At 34.3% G+C, this 22,687-nt stretch overlaps 1 protein-coding gene across 1 annotated transcript in view; it reads right to left on the bottom strand.

Annotated features, from left to right (window-relative positions):
* Nucleotides 1–22,687, bottom strand: part of PCNX1 (pecanex homolog 1) — a 156,816-nt gene that overhangs the window by 55,382 nt on the left and 78,747 nt on the right. Inside the window, 8 exon segments of the mRNA XM_014457768.2 lie at nucleotides 2,913–3,004; nucleotides 4,688–4,798; nucleotides 5,506–5,677; nucleotides 8,477–8,509; nucleotides 11,354–11,507; nucleotides 14,460–14,677; nucleotides 16,746–16,803; nucleotides 18,273–18,363. Of these exon segments, the coding sequence (XP_014313254.2) occupies nucleotides 2,913–3,004; nucleotides 4,688–4,798; nucleotides 5,506–5,677; nucleotides 8,477–8,509; nucleotides 11,354–11,507; nucleotides 14,460–14,677; nucleotides 16,746–16,803; nucleotides 18,273–18,363 (929 nt within the window).

The raw sequence follows: 22,687 nt of genomic DNA, 5'->3' as shown, positions 1-22,687 counted from the left end.
CTGTGGGAGCACACTGACCACAAGGGGGCAGCCCCTGTGTTGAGTGTGTCATAGTGACTGGTTGACCCATCATTCCAGTCATTCTGGTCGTTTGGTCATAACAGTCACTTAGGCTTTTATATACAGTGGGGCCTTGACTTACGAGTGTCCCAACTAACGAGTTTTTTGAGATACCAGCTGTCTCTCGGCCGATTTTTTTGCATTGAGTTGATAGAGTAATTTGAATTAACGAGCTCCTTAAGGAGCTCGGTCTCGGAACGAATTAAACTCGTAAGTCAAGGCCCCACTGTATATAGATTATACTTCAATAAAGCTTGAAAACAAATAAATAGTATCTCTTGGAAATCATTCCATATTAGCATACAACAATCTGTTTTATTCTTTTTTATGATTGTATAGTATTCCATTGTATGGCTATACTATATTTAACCATTCACAAATAACAAATATTAGTGATTTCCAACTTTTTGCTGTTACAAACACTGTTCTAATAAAATCCTTGCACATAATCTTTGTTCATGTATATAACTAAATCTGCAGATTAGTTTTATTATAATGGGTGACATATAACACTAAAATAGTCTAATGCAAAAGCCATGTGTAAGAAAGAAGGCAAAAACTTATCCTCCTACCTACCTGAGGACACAGTGTTCTTAGCTGGCAATTTTACAACTGCTGCTCTTCTGCTAAATAAACAGGCCTTTGTAAACTAGGCATAAAAAAAACTCACACTTTTTAACTGCAACTGCCAAATAATGACTAACTTAACAAAATATGACTCAAAACAGATCTAAAACCTCTGTACTAGGAAGCTTTACAGGTGCACATGGAAGAAGTGTGGATTCCAATCGAGTGTCTCCAGTTCCTTCCTTTAGCTCCATCAAATATCGCCCTCTCTACTTGACTATTCCCCTTTCCCTTTTAAATGCAATTAAGTTTCAGATCTTTTTAAAAATCAAAAACCAGAAAACAACCCCTAGCATATGCACAAGTTTCCCAACTATAGTCTACAAAGAGTAGAATACATCTGCTTAATATCCATTCATACCTAAATTTATATTAATCTAGCTTCTTCAGCCAAATGACCACTATTCTATTTACTGGCAAGTTCAATAAACCTCCAATGCTCAAAATTGGCATTTCCCAGGGATCTATCCTCACCCATTTTCTCTTGTCAGTCCGTATCAGTAGTTTTTTTCTTACTCTTGACTTAATTGTGTTGATGAATTCCAAATCTACTAATCACTACCTCAAATCCCTCTACATATAACTTTCTACTATGTATCTCTGGATACCCCCTGAATGTCAACAAATAAACGTGTCCAAATTTAAACCACCACCTTCCTCACTAAATGCCAAGGTTTCTAATTTTGTGCATTAAGTATCACTACCTAACTGGCTGTGTAAGACAGACCCTACACAAAAGTCACTGGGAACCTATTCTGGCTCTTCTTATCCAGAGTCCCCAATCACTATCAATTAAGTCCCTCATAATTTCAAGATTGCAACACAAGGGTCCCCCTATTGCTGATCCTTGCTGCTTCTATTTCCATCTCCTTCACACTGGGGACTAAGTAATCTTCCTAAAATACAATGTTGATCATTTCCTTGCCATACCTCAAAAATGTTGATGGTCTTCCATCTCCACCCCAACATGTTTAGGATAAGAGATATTTCACAAGCTAACCACTCCCTTACCTTTTCAGCCTGACTGAAGGCCATCTTTCCTCATGTACCCAAACCTCAAGCAAGTCCAAATTACTCACTGTTTCCTATACACAACACACTTTCTCTCCAACTCCATGGCTCTTCATCCTTCCTTTCAATTAACTAATTTCTATTTGTCCTTCAAATTTTGGTTAAAAAGCACCCTTGGAAAAGTATCTTTAATCCATTTAGGCTGAATAAGGCAATAATCACTATGCCCATAAGACTCTGTTTTCATAGCCTTCATCACCCTCTAATGAGAATGTTTGTTGACTTTTTAATCACAGCAACATATAAGCCACTCATAAGCAGGAAATGGTGTTTGGCATAGCACTGGGTACGCATTAAGCATTCCATAAATCAGGAGTGGGAACCTTTTTTTGCCAAGGGCCACCATATGGATATTTATAACATCATTTGCAGGCCATACAAAATTATCAACTTAAAAATAAACCTGCTAAACATTTCATTAATTCACCCCTAATGCCTTGGCAGGACCAGAACAAATGATTTCACAGGCCTTATACAGCCCGTGGGCCAGATGTTCTCCACCCCTACCATAAAGGATACTGAAGAAAAGAAGCAAGGAAAAATGCTGTGAGTCACTTCTCACAGTCCTTTCAACGCTATTATTCTCTGATTGTCTTGCACTAATCATAAAAAAATAATAATAATACCACGGCTTAAGGGTTGTTTATTAGAAATTTAAATTTTTTAATTTACAATTTGGTGAAAATCTTTTAAAAATGGAGCTAATAAGGCTCATCCAGATCCTTCTAAACCAATAATAACATTAAATTTCAGTGCATTAATTTGCTAGAATGTATCTTAAATTTCAGTCTTTGACCCCGTTCTCCTAAGTTTTACGAAGTCTTAATATGAGCGGTAGTTGCATATATCCTTAACTAGAAATCTAAAATTAACTTCATATTCTGTTATTACCATGTCCACCTCTATCTCAGATTAGTCTACGTTTGAATAATCTGTTTCTAATAATAACCTCTAATTATTGCATAGAAAAGGATTTTCTTTTAATAAGGGTTAATTATGAAATGGATTTCTAAATAAATGAGAGTAATGTTCAAAATGATCATGGAAATTCATGCTAAAGTGCACTGGGGAAAAAAATCATTAATCCACTGAAAACATTCTTAATATAGAAAAATAACCTTAAAGACAAAACACACTTACAACATATTACTTACCTTTAAAGCGCCATAACACAACCCATACAGTAGGGCCACTGCCACAATGCTACAGATGAAACTGTAGAGTGCTGCAAGCAGGCTGGTAGTGGCTAGATAGGAAAGGGGGTGGGGGGTGGGGGGATAGAGAGAGAATTTCAATGTTTTCTAAACATTTATGGGGGAAAAACAAATCTGAAAAGGACACTGAAAAGTATTTACAATGGTATACTGATTATAATTAAATTATTTATTTGATTTTTAAAAATTCAGTTACTTCATCCTTTCAAAGGATTTTGAAATAAATATTTACTATCCACAATTTTTTATATCAAATATATTCACCTTGGAAGTAATGAACACTTATACATAGCAAAAACATTTGTGCTTCAAGAATGTATCTTATTGTATTTACAAAAGTATGGGGAAATTAAGCTTGCTGAAGCCTGAAAAGGAATTGGAGATATATTAAGTATTCACTGAAAGATACTAGTCTATGTAAATAGAACCTGCGTACCCAGAGAAGTAAACTGTATTCCCATGTGTTTGTTAATTCTCACAAAAAAAGAATAGATCTGACTACTAATAATAACAACAACAAAAGATCCAATGGGATTATAAGTTTTAAGAAAAAGGTGATGGCTAAGATAGCTAGCCTTTATTTTTAACATATGGATAACAGATTTTCTTTAATGGTAATTTTATATGGTTACAGGAAAAATTTTCCTTAGGAGATAATTAACAAATAGTACCTTGCACAAGTCTTTAAATCACATTATGACAAAGCCCACTGTTATAAATGATCTACACTAAACCCTCGCCACCATATTTCGATTAATATAGCACCTATAACAGTGCCTAACTACTAAAACTGTCTTCTACCCATTAAGCTTTGCTGAAGACCAGCGCAGTCTTAATTCACGCCTCTTTCAAAAATTTTTCATAACATTAAAAATGCTCTAAGATTCATAGCAACGTAGAAAAGGCTTAGTTTCTATTTAAAATTTAAGTCATAATATCAGCAGTGATTAAATGAGTGAAATGTAAAGTATGAAGAGAAATGGACTATAAAGTTACAGTAATTTACTTTCCTTCTGTATTATTTCTCTATTGCAAACATATTTTTGAACAAAACTTTAAATAGTTTAAATCAAATAAGAGTATAGTTTAACCACAGTGGTTGCCCACAGGGTTATTTTCAAATTATGCAAACCATCTCTATTCCAATGTAATATTGGTCTTACTTATTCTGGAAAATGAAGTACACATATATAGGAAAACACATTTCTAAGTATGTCAGTTCATGTTCACACATTCTACTCTAAAAACAGAGGTGCTTCTAAAAAGCTTATTTAGTAAAATGCTTTTACTAAAAGTATCCTGGTTTTGGTGTTCCCATTTTAAAGATAAAACAACACACTAAAACCAAATACATAGACACACCAAATGCATATACCAATTCAAAATCCAAATACAATGCCATGTATCAGAGCTTAATTTGGGATAGATGACCTTTTATAAATATTTCCTAAGTCTACACAGGTTCCATGTAAACGTACTGTAACTTACAAATCAATTCCATTATTCCCATATCTTTCACTAAAGTATCAGACTTCATTGCTCTTTCCTATTTATAAATTAATTCCTGCTCAGTCTTCAATTATTAAATAAGCATATTTTTCTTTCTAATTTCAATTCTAAAATTAAAATTTTAAAAGCAATTTTATTTTCAGTTTATTACTTAATGATATATAAAAGGAATATAGTAAACTGTAATTTTTTGAGAAAGTACTCACCATTACCACCAAAGATATGAATATCCAATTGTTCACAAAGGTACATTACAAATGTATTCACCTGAGGCAGGAGACCAACGAAAAATACTATTGGGAAACAGAGTGTAAACACTATAGAAGGAAAGAAAAGCATATTAAAAATAGTATACCTCATCTATCGTTTTGTTCATTTAAGATCAGAAAATAATAAAAAGAAATCCCAAATTAACATAACTACAAAGCAAATTTTAAAAGATATCACTCTACATTATTTTTCTCTACATTAACTGCTTGGGTATTCAAAATAATCTTTTCAATTATAACAGCTTTTAAAATGGTTTCAATCATTTTCACACAATAGGAACCTAAGGCACAGAATCCAAAGGAAGCCTTTCCTCATCTCCTCTAAGAATAGAAGAATTACTATATTTGTTCATCATTAGCTTTTCTTCATCCATAATATCCCTATAGTTCTGTTCCTCACTGAGAGGATTACACTATACAACAAAACAAGCCTATTAATACTACGTTTAGCCATGCTTGAGGGGCTCAGTGGTTGAGTGACAACCTATGAACCAGGAGGTCACAGTTCAATTCCAGGTCAGGGCACATGTGTGGGCTCAATCCCCAGTGGGGAGTGGGCAGGAAGCAGCCGGTCAATGATTCTCTCTCATCATTGATGTTTCTATTTCTCTCTCTCCCTCTCTGAAATAAATAAAAATATACATTTAAAAAAACAAACAAACAACTACTTTCATCTATGCAACTGACCTATTTATCAGTAAACTGTGTACAAATAAATTAATGTTAAGATCTGAGATATTTTAAAAATGACTCACCTATAACTAAATCCCTGGCTGATATAAGCACCAGTGGATTGGTAAAAGTTATTCCATATAATTTGAACTTGGTTGTAGTAAGGTTTCTGCTTCCATAATCCAAGAGCCAAATAAGACCACAACATAAACAGAAATAAACTGGTCTACTGTAGGCAATGATACGATTATGACCCTGAAAATGGTATTAAAAAACAAGTTAGTTTAGATAATTTTAAGAGTCACAACTGGCTACTGAGATTTTTTTATGGCTTCTATTCTAAGGGTAGAAGTTTGCATATGGAAACTGTCGCAAAAGGGAATTACAAATATGGAAAGGAGGAAGAACTAAATAAACCCTGTGACACTGGATTCAATTACAGTTATCAGTATAAGCTCATCATTTTTAATATGTATATAAACAGATATAAGAATAGGTGTGTGTGTGTGTTGGTGTGTATAAAGTTGACCCTTGAATTGTTAGGGGTACCAATACTGCCCCCTAACAGTTGAAAATCTGCATATAACTTTTTACTGCTCAAAAACTTTTAACTACTAATAGCCTACCTATATTGACTGGAAGCCTAACCAATAACATAAATAGTTGACTGACATATATTATGTATGTTATATGTATTATATACTGTATTCTTATAATAAAAGAAAAGAAAATGTTATTTAAAAAATCATTAGGAATAAAAAATACATTTACAGTATTTATTGAAAACAATCTATGTATAAGTGGACCCATGCAGTTCAAATCGGTATTGTTCAAGGGCCAACTGTATATATGTATGTATGTACATATGTATATACATACATATTATTTCCCAGCTTTAGCCAATGAGAGGGCCTAGAAGCAACAACATTCTAGTAATATAGATTACTGCCATCCAGATCTCAGTATATAAATACCATTACTCAGTAAAAAGAACCAGTGCTCCATGGAGAAAAGGCTGGTTTCAGACTAGAGTAGAGAAAGTATAATGTGAGCTTGGAACATATTGTTAGGCAAAAAAAAGGAAGGAAGTACTTAAAGATTGATAAGGATATGTCAAAAGTATACAGAAGGCAGCTTGATAGACTCCCAAATGACCAAATCAGAAATAATTTGAACATCAAAATAAATAATGATAGTGACATCATATAGTTGATTGAATAAGAATCTATAAATATGCACCAATACAAAAAATAAAGACAAGGGAAAGTTATTCCTTACTTACTGTGATGGTTCAGGCAAGAAACATCAACAGATATTAAAAACAAGTCTGAGGGGCAACTGGACATATATAATCTCAAAGTATCTCTCTAAGGATATTTATTAACTACAACAGAAAAATAGTAACATTTGAGTAGTGGTTCTCAAGGGAGTGGGAGGGGATTTGGACCCCCAGGGGATATTGGCAATGTTGGTTGTCACAACTGGGGTGGGGGTACTATTGACATCTAGTGGGCAGAGATCAGAGATAAAGCTAAGTATCCTATAATGCACAGGACAGCACCCTCATCTACAACAAAAATTATCCAGGCCAAAATGTTAGTATTGCAGAGGTTAAAAACCCTGCAGGCACTAACTATCCTTAGCCAAAAGATGAAAATTAACACCACCAAGAAAAGGTTAAATTGACATCATGTGCTTCCTAAAGTAATACACTGAGAACATGACTGTTGAGTGTTCCTACCAAAAGCACAGCCTATATCTAATCAAGAAGAAACATCAGACAAACTCAAACTGATGGATGGTCTACAAAATAACGGGCCTGTACCCATCACAAATGCCAATATCATGACAGACAAAGGAATTGCTGCAGATTAGAGCAGGCTAAAAAACCAAATCATAATCAGGGATTTTTTTTATTGCCAACTGAAAAACAGGAAGCACCTGAGTAAGAACTGTGGCTTAGAAAATAGTATTGTATTAATATTAATGTCCCAATTTTGATAATTATATTTAATTAATGTAAAGAAATGCCTTTGTTTCTAGGAATTACACGCTGAGGTATTTAGAGTTATAGGGGCATCGTGTCTACGATTCTCTCTCAAACAGTTTAGAAACTGTGTGTGTGTGTGTGTGTGAGTGTATAGGGAGAGAGAGAAGAAAACAAGAAAGGGAATAACCAAATATGGTGAAATGTTTACACAGGGATCTGGATGAATAGCATCAGGAATTCTTTGTACAATTTTTGCAAATTTTCCCTAAGTCTGAAATTATGTAAAAATAAAAACTTCAGTATTTCCATATATCATTACACTTCAAAAGCATTCTTACGAAACAATAAGCAAGTAGTTGAAAGACTGTCATGTGCCTCTGTGTTTTGTTTTGCTCATCTCGTCTCAGTAAGTGTCTCTGTATATGGGTAAAAGCAGCTATATTCAAGAAAAAAGGCATCATAACTGTTCTTGGAGTCTAATTTTGAACTACTTTAAAGAGAATGCCCTTCAGTCTTTCTATTAAATAAATATTTCAGTGTGAGATCTAAAGCTGAATCATGCTTTAAAATAGTACTGGGGAGCTAATACTTATCTTAAGTCACAAAGTGAATAACAGTATTTTTAATCTCCTTTGTGTGTATGGGTCTAAACACCAGATCAATGTATTTCTTCTTTATTCTTGCTCCTAATGATTACTGAAGCAAAATAATGTAAAGTTTTTCCTACTTAAAAATTCTATTTTTCAATATTTACTCATGATTTATTGTTCAAAAGTTAGTAAATGCAGGTTATCAAATAATCATGATTTTATATGAACCATGTTTACCTAGTTGACAGGCTATAAAAAATGAATTATTATGCTCATTTTCAATCAAGATTTAGAGTCCACAATTACAATGGCATTTTATTTCATGCTAATAAACCACCTTCATTTCTAGGAGTGTGTCAAAACTTAGATGAGAATATAGTAACATAAATCTTCATTCAATCTGACATATGACCCCCAAAAAGGTTTGATGCATGTTAAAGAACTATGAGTTACAGGCATATGAGAGTGACTTACATGTCTGGGGGAAGAAGAATCTGGCTGAACACTCTAAAAATGAAATAGAAAGAGAGATTATCCTACTGAAGTCCTGGTAATTTTACAAGCAACTTTCAAATGCCTGAAATAATTTCAGTAAATATTCCACAGGTAAGAAATGACCTACATTAATTGTGTTGAAACATCAACAGAAGATAAAACATCATCTCCAGGCAGTGGTGTCACTATGGTATTAAAAAACATCTAAAATCTTTCCAGACTCTTAAACTTATTTATAGTTAATTAACCATTTGCACCTAGTTAAACGTTTTGGAAATGGCTCATGGTTGATAGGTCCATCCTACTGCTTGCCTCATTACTACAAATAAGTATGTTATGGTAGAACGCTTCCTGTTTTTCTTAAATCTTAAGATTTTTCCATTACCGTTTACTTTCAATATTATTTTGTACTACTTTCAGATGTACAGCATAGTGGTTAATCACATACTTAGGTAGAATGTTCTCTTATGTAGCATTACACCTTTCAGGAAATGCACAGAACATGGGTTATCTTATAAAAAGAATTCTAGTTCTGCTCATAAATTCCACACTTACTAAACAATTCAATGGTATTTGTATTAAATACATTATCTGCATTTTCATATAAAAATCATCAAATAAGTTAGGCAATATCTTTGAAAGAGATTTTATCAACGTTCCATAAAAATGTCCAATAGGTTTTATTACTTCCCAAATCATGACTTTTCTTTCCAATAGCAAAACCAACAATTTCACTAAGATGGTCTATCACCATCCTGCATTTCCAGATTGGACTATGCCTACTGAGTTAGGCATGTGGCTCTTGGCAGGATATGAGATGAGGCATTCTTTCTTTTTTTTCTTAATATATATTTTTATTTATTTTAGAGAGGAAGGGAGAAGAAGAGAGAGACAGAAACATCAAAGATGAGAGAGAATCAATGATCGGCTGCCTCCTGCATACCCCACACTGGGGATCGAGCCTGCAACTTGGGCATGTGCCCTTGACCGGAATCGAAACTGGGGACCTCCCAGTCTGCAGAACGACTCTCTATCCACTGAGCCAAACCAGTCAGGGCTGAGGCATTCTTTCAATTCCAACATCTATCCTTTAAAGCTTCTGTTCAGCCTTTCTTATATCTTTTTATGACATTACTATTCTTCTAGTTAGCTAATTTCAAAAATCTGTCGTATTTTACCTTTTCCATGTCTAACCATATTAACCTAAAAGCAGCAAACAAGATGAATGGGACAGGAAACATTGGAACCAGGGAATGAATTTAAATGGTTTAAGACAATAAAGGAATGAATTAAGGTGGTTAAAATGGAAAGCAAGAACAAAGGCCAGTTAACATAAGATCACCACATTTAATCAAATTAACCTGGAACGAGTAGAGGCTCTAAGATTTTGAGTTGGTATACTACTGTCAAAAGCAAAGCAACTGGGAAAGGAAAATATTTATCAGAAGATGATGATGTGCTATTTTTAAATGTGCCAAATGCCTGTTAAATATATAGGACTAAAGCTTGTGAAAAAAGATAAAGACTTTGAGATATAAAACTGGGCATAATTCCTATATAGGCATAACAAATAAAGTAATAAAACAGTATGACTTTACTGCAAGGAATTGCAAATTGGGAAGAGGGCCAAATAAAACCCTAGAGAATTCTCATAAATTAAGAAGTAGTCAAAAGAACAAAGAGGGGCTTCCAGTCAAGATGGCAGCATAGCCTGGCTGGTGTTGCTCAGTGGTTAAGCATCCACCTATGAACCAGGAGGTCACGGTTCAATTCCCAGTCAGGGCACATGCCCAAGTTGTGGGCTCTATCCTCGGTGGGCAGTGTGCAGGAGGCAGCTGATCACTGAGTCTCTCTCGTCACTGATGTTTCTGGTTCTCTCTCCCTCTCCCTTCCTCTCTAAAATCAATAAAAATATATTAAAATAAATTAAATAAAATAAAGTCACAAACAATAATTAATGAAGAGAATGTAAAAATAGAAGATAGTATTCATAGATGTTAAGTGAATACTTATAGAGAATGAAGCCTAAGAAAAAGACATAAATTTGGTAATTTGAGATTACTTGCAACCACAAAGACTGTAATTTTAGTACTGCAATAAGGAAAAAAGTATGAATGGGTCCTGAAGAAATGAAGTAGTTGACATAGGCAGTTTATTCAGTCAGATGCCTATCAATAACATCTGGACAGCTGATGGTATAAACAGAACTAAGCAAACAGTTTTCAAGATGGGAGAGTGCTCTTCATGTTAGCATATATCAGGCAAATAACCAATACAAGCAAGAGTGTTTACTGGTTATGAAAGAAAGGAAAGGAGACAGTCCATGTTAACAGTCCATCGATTTTGCATAGAAGGTAAAATATTTGGTATATGATTCTCCCATTTTTTGAAAGCTTAAAATTGATCAATTTTGATATTATAGAGCCACTATTAAAACAACAGCAAAAGGATGCCAATCTTCTCTTTCCAATGTCCCAAAGGAACATATATACTAGTTTTGACATTATTGTTATCTATCAATGATGAATTTTAATAAACTTCACATACAGAATAAAAGACAAAATACAGAATTTATGTTGATAAGTTTAAAAGAAATAAAATTTTTAAATGCAAATTCTTATTTGTAACAAATACCCAAATACTTTCTTTTAATACCAAAAATGGCTTTAAGGAAGCTTCATTTACATTTCATTAATTTTTAAAGTTCATATGTCCCTTTTGCTCCCTACCCAATCTGATGTAAACATCCAACAAAAATAAATTAAAAAAATTAATATCCTTACTATATAATTCAGTGAATGATATGAAACTTTCTCTCCCTTTTAACACAGTCAGAAAAGAAGAGAGATGCTGTACCTTAAGTAGTGAGTATTGACAGCTGGCTATCACCAGGCAGAACTGGAAGACCCAGATATCTCTGAAGAAGCCTTGTATGAGAAGAATAGATCCCAAAAATGCTACAAGAATAGCAAGGATGACAGCTAACACATTTTCCAGAATCTCACGATTCCTGTAGATAGGAAAACTTATGAGTAAGTATATCATCAATATAAGAAATTAATCAGAGTGAAGTAAGGAAGTCATCAATATTAAATTCATAGTTTGTTTGCTGAGATTTTCTTTGGTACTGGGTTTGAGTAAGATTTTGGATCACACTGAAAAAGAAGCTAGTTTATGTAGAAAATGAAAACAAATTCTTATGTATAAATAAAGCATGCTATAATGAATTGTGAAGTATTTATTTTAATGCATAATATAGTTTTCATTTCTATTTTTAAAACTTCACTCTTCTTAACATCTTTTTCTGTCAAATTTGTTGCAAAATAACTAACCAACTTGGATGACAAATAAAAGAGCTATACAACAAAACAAGTTTGAAAAAAACAAAATCTCAAAACAGTTTCTAGAAAATTAAAAAGTTGTTCATTTGTGCCCGGCTGGTGTGGCTCGGTGGTTGAGCATCGACCTATGAACCAGGAGGTCACGGTTCGATTCCCGGTGAGGGCATATGCCCAGGTTGTGGGTCCGATCCCCAGTAGGGGGCATGCAGGAGGCAGCCAATCCATGAGTCTCTCTCATCATTGATGTCTCTCTCTCTCTCTCTCTCTCTCTCTCTCTCTCCCATTCTCTCTGATATCAATAAAAATATATTTTTTAAAAAAGTTGTTCATTTCCTACACAAAGAAAGCAGAACACAAAACCAAAGAAAGCAGAACACAAAACTATGTCCATAGGAAGATATGTCCTGTTATCTTAAATAAGTACAGATATGGGTTAAAAAAGACAACGTATCAAAAAGATACGACTAATAATGGTTCTCTCTGAATGAAAGGATATGAATGGTCTCTGTCTTAAAATCTTTCTATAATGCATACAGAATTATTCTCATAACCATAAAAATGTTTGTATTAATTTGTTGTCAATGCCATATTTAGTCCTCAAATGTCCTAAAGTTAATATTTACAAAACATTCCTCTACTATTTCATGTTAGTTCTACAAAATTAAAACAAGTTCTACAGAATTTTCAAAATAAACAGTGGTATTTTCCTTGATCTCATATGGCAGCTATGGAATTCCAGATTTGCTGAATCCAGTGTTCCTTGTTAATCCTGCTACTCCACATACCGTCTATATTGCTAGACACTGTACTTGTGCTCCCCTTTGGCTTTCTTAGTTTTAAATTTTGATAAGTCCAATTTATCAATTTGCTCTTTTACTAATCTTATTTTTGGTGTTAACATATCAGAAATTTTGCCTAATCCAAGGTCACAAATATTTTCTCCTATGTTTTGTTTTTTCCAGAAATTTTTTTGTTTTGGATTTTACATTTGGGCCTCTAAATATATTTGTTATTGATTTCAGAGAGGAAGGGAAAGGGAGAGAAAGATAGAAACATCAATGATTAGGCAACCTCCTGCATGCCCCCTACTGGGTATCAAGCCCACAACCTGGGAACTAGTATGTGCCCTGACCGGGAATTGAACTGTGATCTTCTGGTTCATAGGTTGACATTTAACAAATGAGCCACACTAGCCGGCCGGACCCTATGATCCACTTTGAATTAATTCTTGTAATATGGTGAAAGGTAAGAATACAAGTTTTTTTTGTTTTTTGTTTTTGTTTTTGTTTTTGTTTTGCACATGGAAATCCAATAGTAATGGCATCCATTGTACTTTTTACCTCAGACATTTTAGTTTTCATCTCTATAAGTTTGATGTGGGTCTTTTTTTATATTTTTATTTTTTATGTATCCCATGTTGCTACCTAACTTTTTTTAACATATGGAATACAATTTTAACAGTTTTAATGTCTTTGACTGCTGATTCTAATACCTGTGACAATTACAGGTTGGTTTCAATTGATATATTACTTCCCTCATAAATCATATTTTACCCCTTCCTTGCACAGTTGGTAATCTTTGGATGCCAGACACAGTGAACCTTAACTTAGTGGGTGTGAGAACTGGATTTCTATAAATCTTCTTGAGCTTTGTTATGTTACTTGAAAACAGTTTGATCCTTTCAGGTCTCACCTTTTTGCCTTAGTATGTGGGTATGGAGTAGTGTTCACTCGAGGACTGATTATTCCCCACTTCTAGGGCAAGGCTTTCTTGAGTATGCTACACAATGAAATATGACTTGTGAGTTTCTTCCATCTGGCTGGTAGGAACAGGATTATTCCTGGCCCTGTTCCTCTATTTCTTTCACATGGTTCTTTCCCTGGCCTCAGGTAGCTTCTTCACATACATTCACTTATCAGTATTCTGCTGAATAGTCAAGGAGACCCTACTGAATCTGACACCCTCTCTGTGAACAGTAATCCTTTCTCTGATATTCTGTCCTATGGACTCAGCTCCATCTCTAACTCAGGAAGTCTGCTAGACTCTATGGCTCACATAATTTGTTTCCCATCTCTCAGGAATCACTACCATTTGTTGTCTCATCTCAAATTTCTTGAAAACCATTGTTTCATGCATTTTGTCTGTTTTTCATTGTTTCAGGTAGGATGATAAAGCCAGTCCTTGTTACTTCATGTTGACTAGAAGTAGCATTTAGTCACCAAGTTAATAACAGACTAAATATTGATTACTATTAAGATTAGTGCTAAGAAATCGGAAACAAAAGTTTCCTCTTGTGCCTTTTATATTTAGGGTCATGTTATCTATAACCTGATAAATATTAACACTTCATTTTTTCTGAGTTTTATATATAGTTGAATGACTCTTATTGATGATTACGTGAATATTTCATACACATATTAAAATCACCACAAAAAGGTTTCTAATGAATTCAAGAGAACCAATGTTTGGGAACCTTATTAATTTAAATTTTATCTTAAAGGACCAAAGTAGAAAACAATCTCTAACATGCTAACCAAGTAAAAACTTCAATGAGTTATTAGAGACATTTCAATTTAAAAATAAAATCTGCATACATCTTTAATATCACACTATATTCTCACCTATCAAACAAGGACAAAAGTGTGAGTCTGTCAAAGTTAATGCCAATCCATAGCTGGGGCAGGATCCAAAAGCGGTAATAGTGTTTAACCTTTTGGGCGGCATCTTCTGTTGGACCGTAAGTAGCTGCCAGGTCTGGGCTTAGATCAATGTCTTGTTGCTCCAACAAATCTGTATCGATGGTTAAGAGTCTATTCAATCGAATCTGTGGGAGAGAGAGCTAAAAGGAAGTCAGCGTTAAAAGGCTTAAAATATCTTTAATTAAGTCATCATTCAAGGGCTACTCAATTAGCTTAGAAATTATCTAAACTCCTTAATTTTCTATACTAGTCCACTCCTCATGAATATTTTATGACCATTAGAAACTTAATCAATAGGTCTTTTGGGAAGGTCTTATGAGGAAAAGTGTTTGAAACCTTAACATTTTGATTGTTTAGCTAGTAAATCCATTAAAATCATTTACAGTGAATTATGGGTGGCTTCCCTCCTCCCTGCTACATTCATGGCCTTTTCTCAGTAAGTTATGAACCTCACTGCCATGTGAAAGCTAAGGTCCTCTGCACTGGATTCAGTGCTTTCAACGCTCACTTACTACAGTCATCACTGCTGTTGTTTACAAGTCCCTCCTACACCCCGCCCCCTTTGGTTTTGGCAGGCTGCTCATCTAGGCTTTACAGGAAATTACCACATTACACTTCTTTCAGCTTTAACTCATTCAGACCAGTAAACAAGTTTCCCCTTCCTCTGAAGGAATCAAAGTTTACTGAATCTAGCACAGCACAAGCCAGCACTTTGCTATCTCAAAGCTCTCACACAGTTATCAGCAAAGAACACTAACCATTTCCCATTTTTCCTTTCCTATGGAGCTTCCAAGAATACACTACAGCAAACACATAGGGAGTTTTTACTTTTCAACACATATCCTATATAATAAAAGCCTAATATGCTAAGTGTCCGGTTGTCTGGTCAGCCGCTCAACCAATCAAAGGGTAATATGCTAATGATATGCTAAGGCCACTCAACCGCTCGCTATGATGTGCACTGACTATCAAGGGGCAGATGCTCCGACCAGTAGGTTAGCTTGCTGCTGGAGTCCGGCCAATCAGGACTGAGTGAGACTGGCCAGACATGCCCTGGAGCCCTCCTGCGGTCCCTGTCCCTCCCCAGCTGGCCAACCTCCCACGCCACTCCCCAGCTCCAATCATGCACTGATGGGTCCCTTGGCCTGGCCTGCGCCCTCTCGCAATCCAGGAACCCTCGGGAGATGGCGGAGAGCCAGTTTCGGCCTGATCCCACAGGCCAGGCCGAGGGACCCCATTGGTGCATGAATTCCTGCACCGGGCCTCTAGTGTAGATATAATCAAGAAAACTTAATTTCTATATATAACACAGCCACTATCTCTAAACATTCACACAGACTTCCCCAAACACTTCATCTTATGCTCTATGCCAGGGTTTCTCAACCCTGACATTACAGGAATTGTGAGCCAGATCATTCTATAATGTGGGAGTTGGGCTGTCCACTATAGGATACTTAACAGCATCTGGCTTCTATCCACTATAGACCAGTAGCATTCCCCCTGCTGTGACAAGCGAAAGTGTTTCCAAACATTGCCAAATGTCCACTAGTTAAAAACCTTTGCTCTGTGCCATCTTACACCTATGGTCTTAAAACTCTGTTCACAACTCTGCATCTTCAGGAAGCTGCCAATAATTAATCCCTTTGGCACTATATTTATCTACCTATACCTCTTATGTGTTATTTATAAGGATTACATCCATTTTGTCTTTCCCAACTTCAGTATACTAGTATACATTTTGATGGCAAAGGCAGTATTATCTTTTTACAATATCCTCACTGTATTTTATGTGGCACATTTTTTTTATGTGGCATATTTTTTATACAGTGATATCATCACTAAGCTTCCAAAACATATACATTGGTATAAAAATAACTGATAGTTAACCAATAAATAACTACCCCAAAATCATAATATTCAAAGTAAAATTTCAAAATGAAACCATAAAAAAATGGCAAAACCAGATTATGGCATTGGTGAGTAAAGTAATCTTTACAAGATACTCTCAAAAGCCTAATAATTGATTCATATATAGCTAATTAAACTTACTGATGTTCCATATTTGTTTAACAAAGGACTACTAAGAAGAGATGTACTATGGGACAGCAAAAGTATTTTGCCATATTTTTCAACAGAATTCCTTTTTCTGATTTGTGTAGCAACTTAATCTGAAAGCGCATTGTTTTATAAAAATAAAGGAAAACTTACCACGTCGTGTGGATAAAATCGAACTGAGGTAGAACTGGATACATGAGAATCAGTATCACTAAAATAAAATGAAAAAGACTTTAGGGAATAAAGAGCTTGCCAGGTAACAGGAAAAAAACAAATCATTTAACAGTGTTTGATATTTACAGTGTCTTCACTTTTCTACATCAACTTCAAAATGCAAAATATCATTTTCCTAGAGTTGTGATTAAGAACATAGTCTCTGGGTCAAAGTATCTACATTCAAAATTCTTCACCAGGTGAATGAGATTTTGGACACATTACCCAACTTTTTTATACTTCAGTTTTCCTCATCAGTAACAGGATGATAGTACCTTTATCACAAGGTCCTTGTCAAGAGTGTTTAAGAAAGCAACTAACGTATTGCCTGGACTCATGATAAATTTAGCTATAATGGCCTAGAAACACAATTCAGTGTCCATAGGTCAAGCTTAGATTTAACTGTGAGACCTTACCACATTTATGGTGTAAGCAATTGTTTTTGTCTTGAATTAAACATAATTGTTTCCATTGCTCCATTCTCCTACTGTTTCGACTGCTACAAAATACCTAACACACCAACTTAATCATTTTTGACACGAATTCTGAAACTAAAGGAGCATAAAGGGTATGATTTTCTAAATGTTTTATCTTTTCAGCAGATAAGTGACTTTTCATCTACGTGATTATAGATCCTGTTGCTTTATATAAAACCTCAAAACTTAAAAAAAACTAGGTGAATTGCCCATAGATGTGTACATTTAAATAGGTGTGTCCATTATTAAATGGAAATCCTAATATAATAATCAAATGACCCTAGTGAAAACAGTGATTAATTCATCAGTAATGTATTTCAAAGCAACAACTTACATAGATGAATAAGATTAAAATTTTACAAAAAAATTTAATACATTCTAAACTATAATTATGTCATATGATTAAGATTTCTAAGTTCTTATTTGCTTTTCTACCTTCATCATTATTTTATATAATTCCTTCCTAAGGGAAGATGAAAAAAGAAACTAAATGTAACATATGACCCATAATTTAAGAAATTCCGTCTTCTTTATAGCTAGTAAACACATTTTAAAACAAATGAAAACTGATCATTTAAGATATTTGACCAACCCCTTAAAGGAAGTGAAAAATTTTAATTATACACAAGAGAATGGATGGGTATGAACTTAGTTGTGTAAATATTTTTAATAAGCTTTTTTTACATCATATATTTACAATGAAATCTATAGTTAAATTTGCAACTGTGCAAACCACTGTCTCACTATAAGATCAACAGGAAATTTTTACTTTATTTTTAAAAACACAGGATAGCTTTTAAGAATAATGGTTTCCTTTTCCCATAGCAACATATTCTATTTAACTCTCTAGAGACAAATGCACTATGACAAATTATTTAAGCCAATATAAACAAATGTTTTCAAACAACATTTACATCTAAAGGCATAAAAACTTTAAACACAGCAAATATATGCAAGTACACATACCCTCCTAAAATGATTTCACACATACCAGATATTGGATGCTCTTCTTGCTGCTGGTTCAAAATTCACAAGTGACATATCACAGCCACCAGTCTCATAAAGCGTAGAAGAGAATTTACCTAGCAAATAAGTGATTTTTAAAAAAAGAATAATCAGAATTTTTCCTTCAACAAACACTAAATTTTAAATGTTACAATTCAAGAAAATTTACTGTAACCTTTCCAAAATATTTTAAAAGAAGTGATTGGCAGGTAATTCAGCATGTGAACTGAGAAGAAATGTTAAACAGTGGTACATAAATGTCAACATATGTAATCAGGTATAGAAAGTAAGGGATTATATCAGCTTTGCAATACCAATCTCCTCTTTCTCCTCCCAGAACATTCTGAAGTGATCATATGAATGAATTTAATGTTGTTTAAAAGTCACCTGACTACTTGCAAGTGGTGAATGGCGATTGGGAAAGCTGCTTGTCTTAAGACAGTTCAAACTGCAAGACAACAAATTTGTGTGATTACCTTCAGAGTTCTGTTTGTTTGGTGTGTGTTTTTAGAAAAAGATGAAGATTGTCAAAATGGATATAAGGATAAAATATAATGTTGGTAATAAAATTACAGTATTTAATGAACATTATTAGTTGTATGGTTCTATAAGAACTCTGAAAAAATTTAAGAATACTACTTGTACAGACAAGTAGCACTTGTCTGATAAACTGATAAAAGGTTTAGAAAGTATGTTGGTTGTAAAGAAATAGCAGTTTAAAAAAACTTTCTTAAAATGAACTCTATAAGATAAAATTATTTCTGATAATGGAATTTTAAAAATCTGTACTGTCTGAAATTCATTCTCTTAGTTGACAATCTATGCTAGTCCATATCAATGGTGAGTTAGGGAGCATAAATATATGAATATAAATTTCCAGCAAGGCAATGAGAAGAGGTACACACTTCTAAAATCATGTAGGTCTAGTCCAGGCTGCTTTTAGAGTATTTACAAGGTTTTTGTTTTACTAGCTGGAATTACTGAGGTTATGAATATGAATAATATTAAAGGGCAATTTCACCTTCATGGCAGGGCTAAGAGATTTCTCTTCCATAACTACAATGAAAACAATATACAATATGGATTTTTATTTAAGTGGGATCCTTGAAAAATGACAATAAAAGGCCTCCATAATTTAAGAATCTGCAGAACATTTCAACAATTAATTCATTATTTAGGACTAGAATCAGAAAAAAAGTACTTTATTTAATAGGATTATTTGAGCACTTTCTATGAATCAGACAAAACATCCAAGTATTTTATTATAGTGTTTTCTGTAATGGCATTTTTTTGTCAGGATAATATACTCCTGCAATAAGATAACAAAGCATTCTGGGACATGCTCAGTTCATTTGCAGTTTTTTAAGAGGATTATTCAGCATGTGGATTATCTCAAACTGCTGTTAGTCATGAGTCATTCACTCTTAGCACCTCTAGCAGAAACCAGATTAATAAACTAATATGAAATGATACAAGCTGTCAATTTAGCTACTTCTTAAATGTATTACTGACAATTTTTTAAAAGTGGTTTGGGCCGAAACTGGTTTGGCTCAGTGGATAGAGCGTCGGCCTGTGGACTGAAAGGTCCCAGGTTCGATTCCGGTCAAGGGCATGTACCTGGGTTGCGGGCACATCCCCAGTAGGAGATGTGCAGGAGGCAGCTAATCGATGTTTCTCTCTCATCGATGTTTCTAACTCTCTATCTCTCTCCCTTCCTCTCTGTAAAAAATCAATAAAATATATTTTAAAAAAAATAAATAAATAAATAAAAAAGTGGTTTGGTGTGTTGCAGAAATTGTTACTGAAGAAAAAAATAAAAATAAAATACTGGCTTAACTAAAAGTTAAAAATTATTTTTAAACTGCAATTTTTTATGCTCTGCTCTTTCCTCACTCATTGTGAATAATCAAAGACTGGTTATGCTACTATAACTAACTTACATTAATAGAAAAAAATCTTATCAAAATAATAGATTGCATAAATACAGAAGAATTTTAAACCTATGTTAAATAAAATAACTAAATCAGAGTAACAAAGAGCTAGAGAGCTTGGCTTCTGTATCCGAAATCCAGTAAGAATGGATGCATAAATATTTTTATATCACATAATTTGTGTGTATTTTATAAATAAGTTAATCCTGTATCCAATAGCATTTAAATTATTATAGTCTGGTATTTAAGTATTCCATGGAATTTTTAGTAATATAAGTCTTGTTCTTGGGATATTGGATAAATATTTATATGCAACTGAAGTCATTAAATATATTATTCTTTGCTATTTTAAAATGGAAAAGTAAAAGAACATTATATCACTATACAGCTTGCTTTTACGTAAAGGTGTCTAATATAAAACTTTTACAGACATAGTTGCATTTTAAATAAATACAAACAAAAATAAAGCATGTCCCTCAAAAGCTTTATAGACAGAAAGAAAGCTGAACAATTGAGCAGTTCTATTACTATATAAATCTACAACTCTGAATGCTTCTATCAAACTACACGAGTAATAAAACTTAGAAATTTAAACAGAAACATAAAACATGTCTAAGAAACAAGCAGCTTTAATTTTATCAAATGTGCACAACTTCAACAGTACTTTTTATTTTTTCCTAAGAAGCTTTTGTCTACCTACTAACTGTAAGAACATGTTAAGGTTTTTAAAAATATACATGACACATGTCAGAACAAACTAACATCCTATTTAGGCTTTCTGGTGTATTCCCAAGTTTACTCCACTAACAGAACAGATTCTATGTCCCTTATATCTTTGGGCTGGGAAACTGACAGCACTTCAGAAGTAACAAATTCTATTTAAAAGATAAGCAACTCAGAAAAAAAAAATTACACTTAAAAATATTTACCTTGGCTTCAGTGAAAGCTTAGTAACATTTTAATGTATTAATATGGTGATATGAATTGGATATCTATACTAATAAAAGGGTAATATGCTAATTAGACCAGGAGACCTTCCGGACAAAGCCATGGTGGCGGGGCCGAGGCAGAGGCAGTTAGGGGCGATCAGGACAGGAGGGGAGAGCAGTTGGGGGTGAGCAGGCCGGCAGGCAGAGTAGTTAGGAGCGATCAGGCAGGCAGGCAGATGAGGGGGGGTAGGAAGCAGGGGGCCCCATATGGGAGGAGGAATGGCGGGTAAAGCCCGATCCCCTGAAGGAGTCCCAGAATTGAGGAGGTGCCGGCCTGGGCTGAGAGACAACGTCCCCCCCCCCCCCCCCCCGCATGAATTTTGTGCACCAGGCCACTAGTATTATTATATTTTTGAGAGAAGGCCTTGGATAGTACCCCCCTTATTATCATGAGTGGTGATTTATGAGTCTCTGAGGAAACATTTGTTTTCAACCAGATAGAAATTACTCATTTTATTGCTGCTTATTATAGGTTAATGGACTTGTTTCTCCCTAGACAAGAAGCCAGGAAACTTTCTGTAAAAGGCTAGGTAAATATCTAAGCTTTGTGGGCCAGACGGTCTCTTTTGGAACAACTGAAATCTGCCACTATATGAAAGCAGCCACAGCAAAATCATAAATAAATACATATTTCTTTTATTTACAAGCTGGATTTTGCCCTAAGGCTATAGTTTGCCAACCCCTGTCCTAGACCAAAAGCCTCAGGCTTTTAAAAGTGCTTTAACTCCAGTGCTACAATGGAAATCAAGTCACTATGCTCTTATTAATTAAAAGTTTCAATATTGAGAACCAATCCTTCTCTTCCTGGAATGTTTAACACTATGCTCGGTTTTTAAAACAGGAGAAGACGAAGGAAAGGGCAGGTACAAGAACAAAGAGGCTGGTTCAGAAGAGAGCTTTTGAGGACTGGGAAGGAAAGACTGATAAGACTACTGCTTGGCAACAGTAAAAGAGATTTACTTACTGATATATTTACTGACATGGCCATAGTTCTCTAGTTCTGACTTAACAGGACCTGCCTTACTTCACCGTTAAGTCTTCACTCCCACTGTCTAATCACTAGATCAGGGGACTCTTCTAAAAGTGAATGTACAAGTTCATATTCTGCTATGATTTGATCATTTGCTCACATTTTTTTTTATCTTGTTTAAATAATCCACAATGATATTGATGACATCACAAGTGATCAAGTAAACAAAAAGGCAAACCACAGAATGGGAGAAAATACTTGTAATTTGTATTTATCTGACAGATTAGCTGTATGTACAATATGAAAAGAACTCTTACACCTCAGTAAAGACAAACAATTTGATTTTAAAAGTGAATACATGATTTGAACACAATTCACAAAAGAAGATATATGTATGGCCAATAAGCACATCAGAAGATGCTCATCATCCTTAGTCATAAGAGAAATGTAAATTTAAACCACAATAAGATACCATTATACATCCATTAGAACTAAAATTTAAAAAGCTGAC

The sequence above is a fragment of the Myotis lucifugus genome, unplaced genomic scaffold (genome assembly GCF_000147115.1).
Source record: "Myotis lucifugus unplaced genomic scaffold, Myoluc2.0 scaffold_85, whole genome shotgun sequence".
NCBI classification, from domain to species: Eukaryota; Metazoa; Chordata; class Mammalia; order Chiroptera; family Vespertilionidae; genus Myotis; species Myotis lucifugus.
Note: the sequence above shows the minus strand (reverse complement) of the source record. Positions and strands in the feature narration are given on the sequence as shown.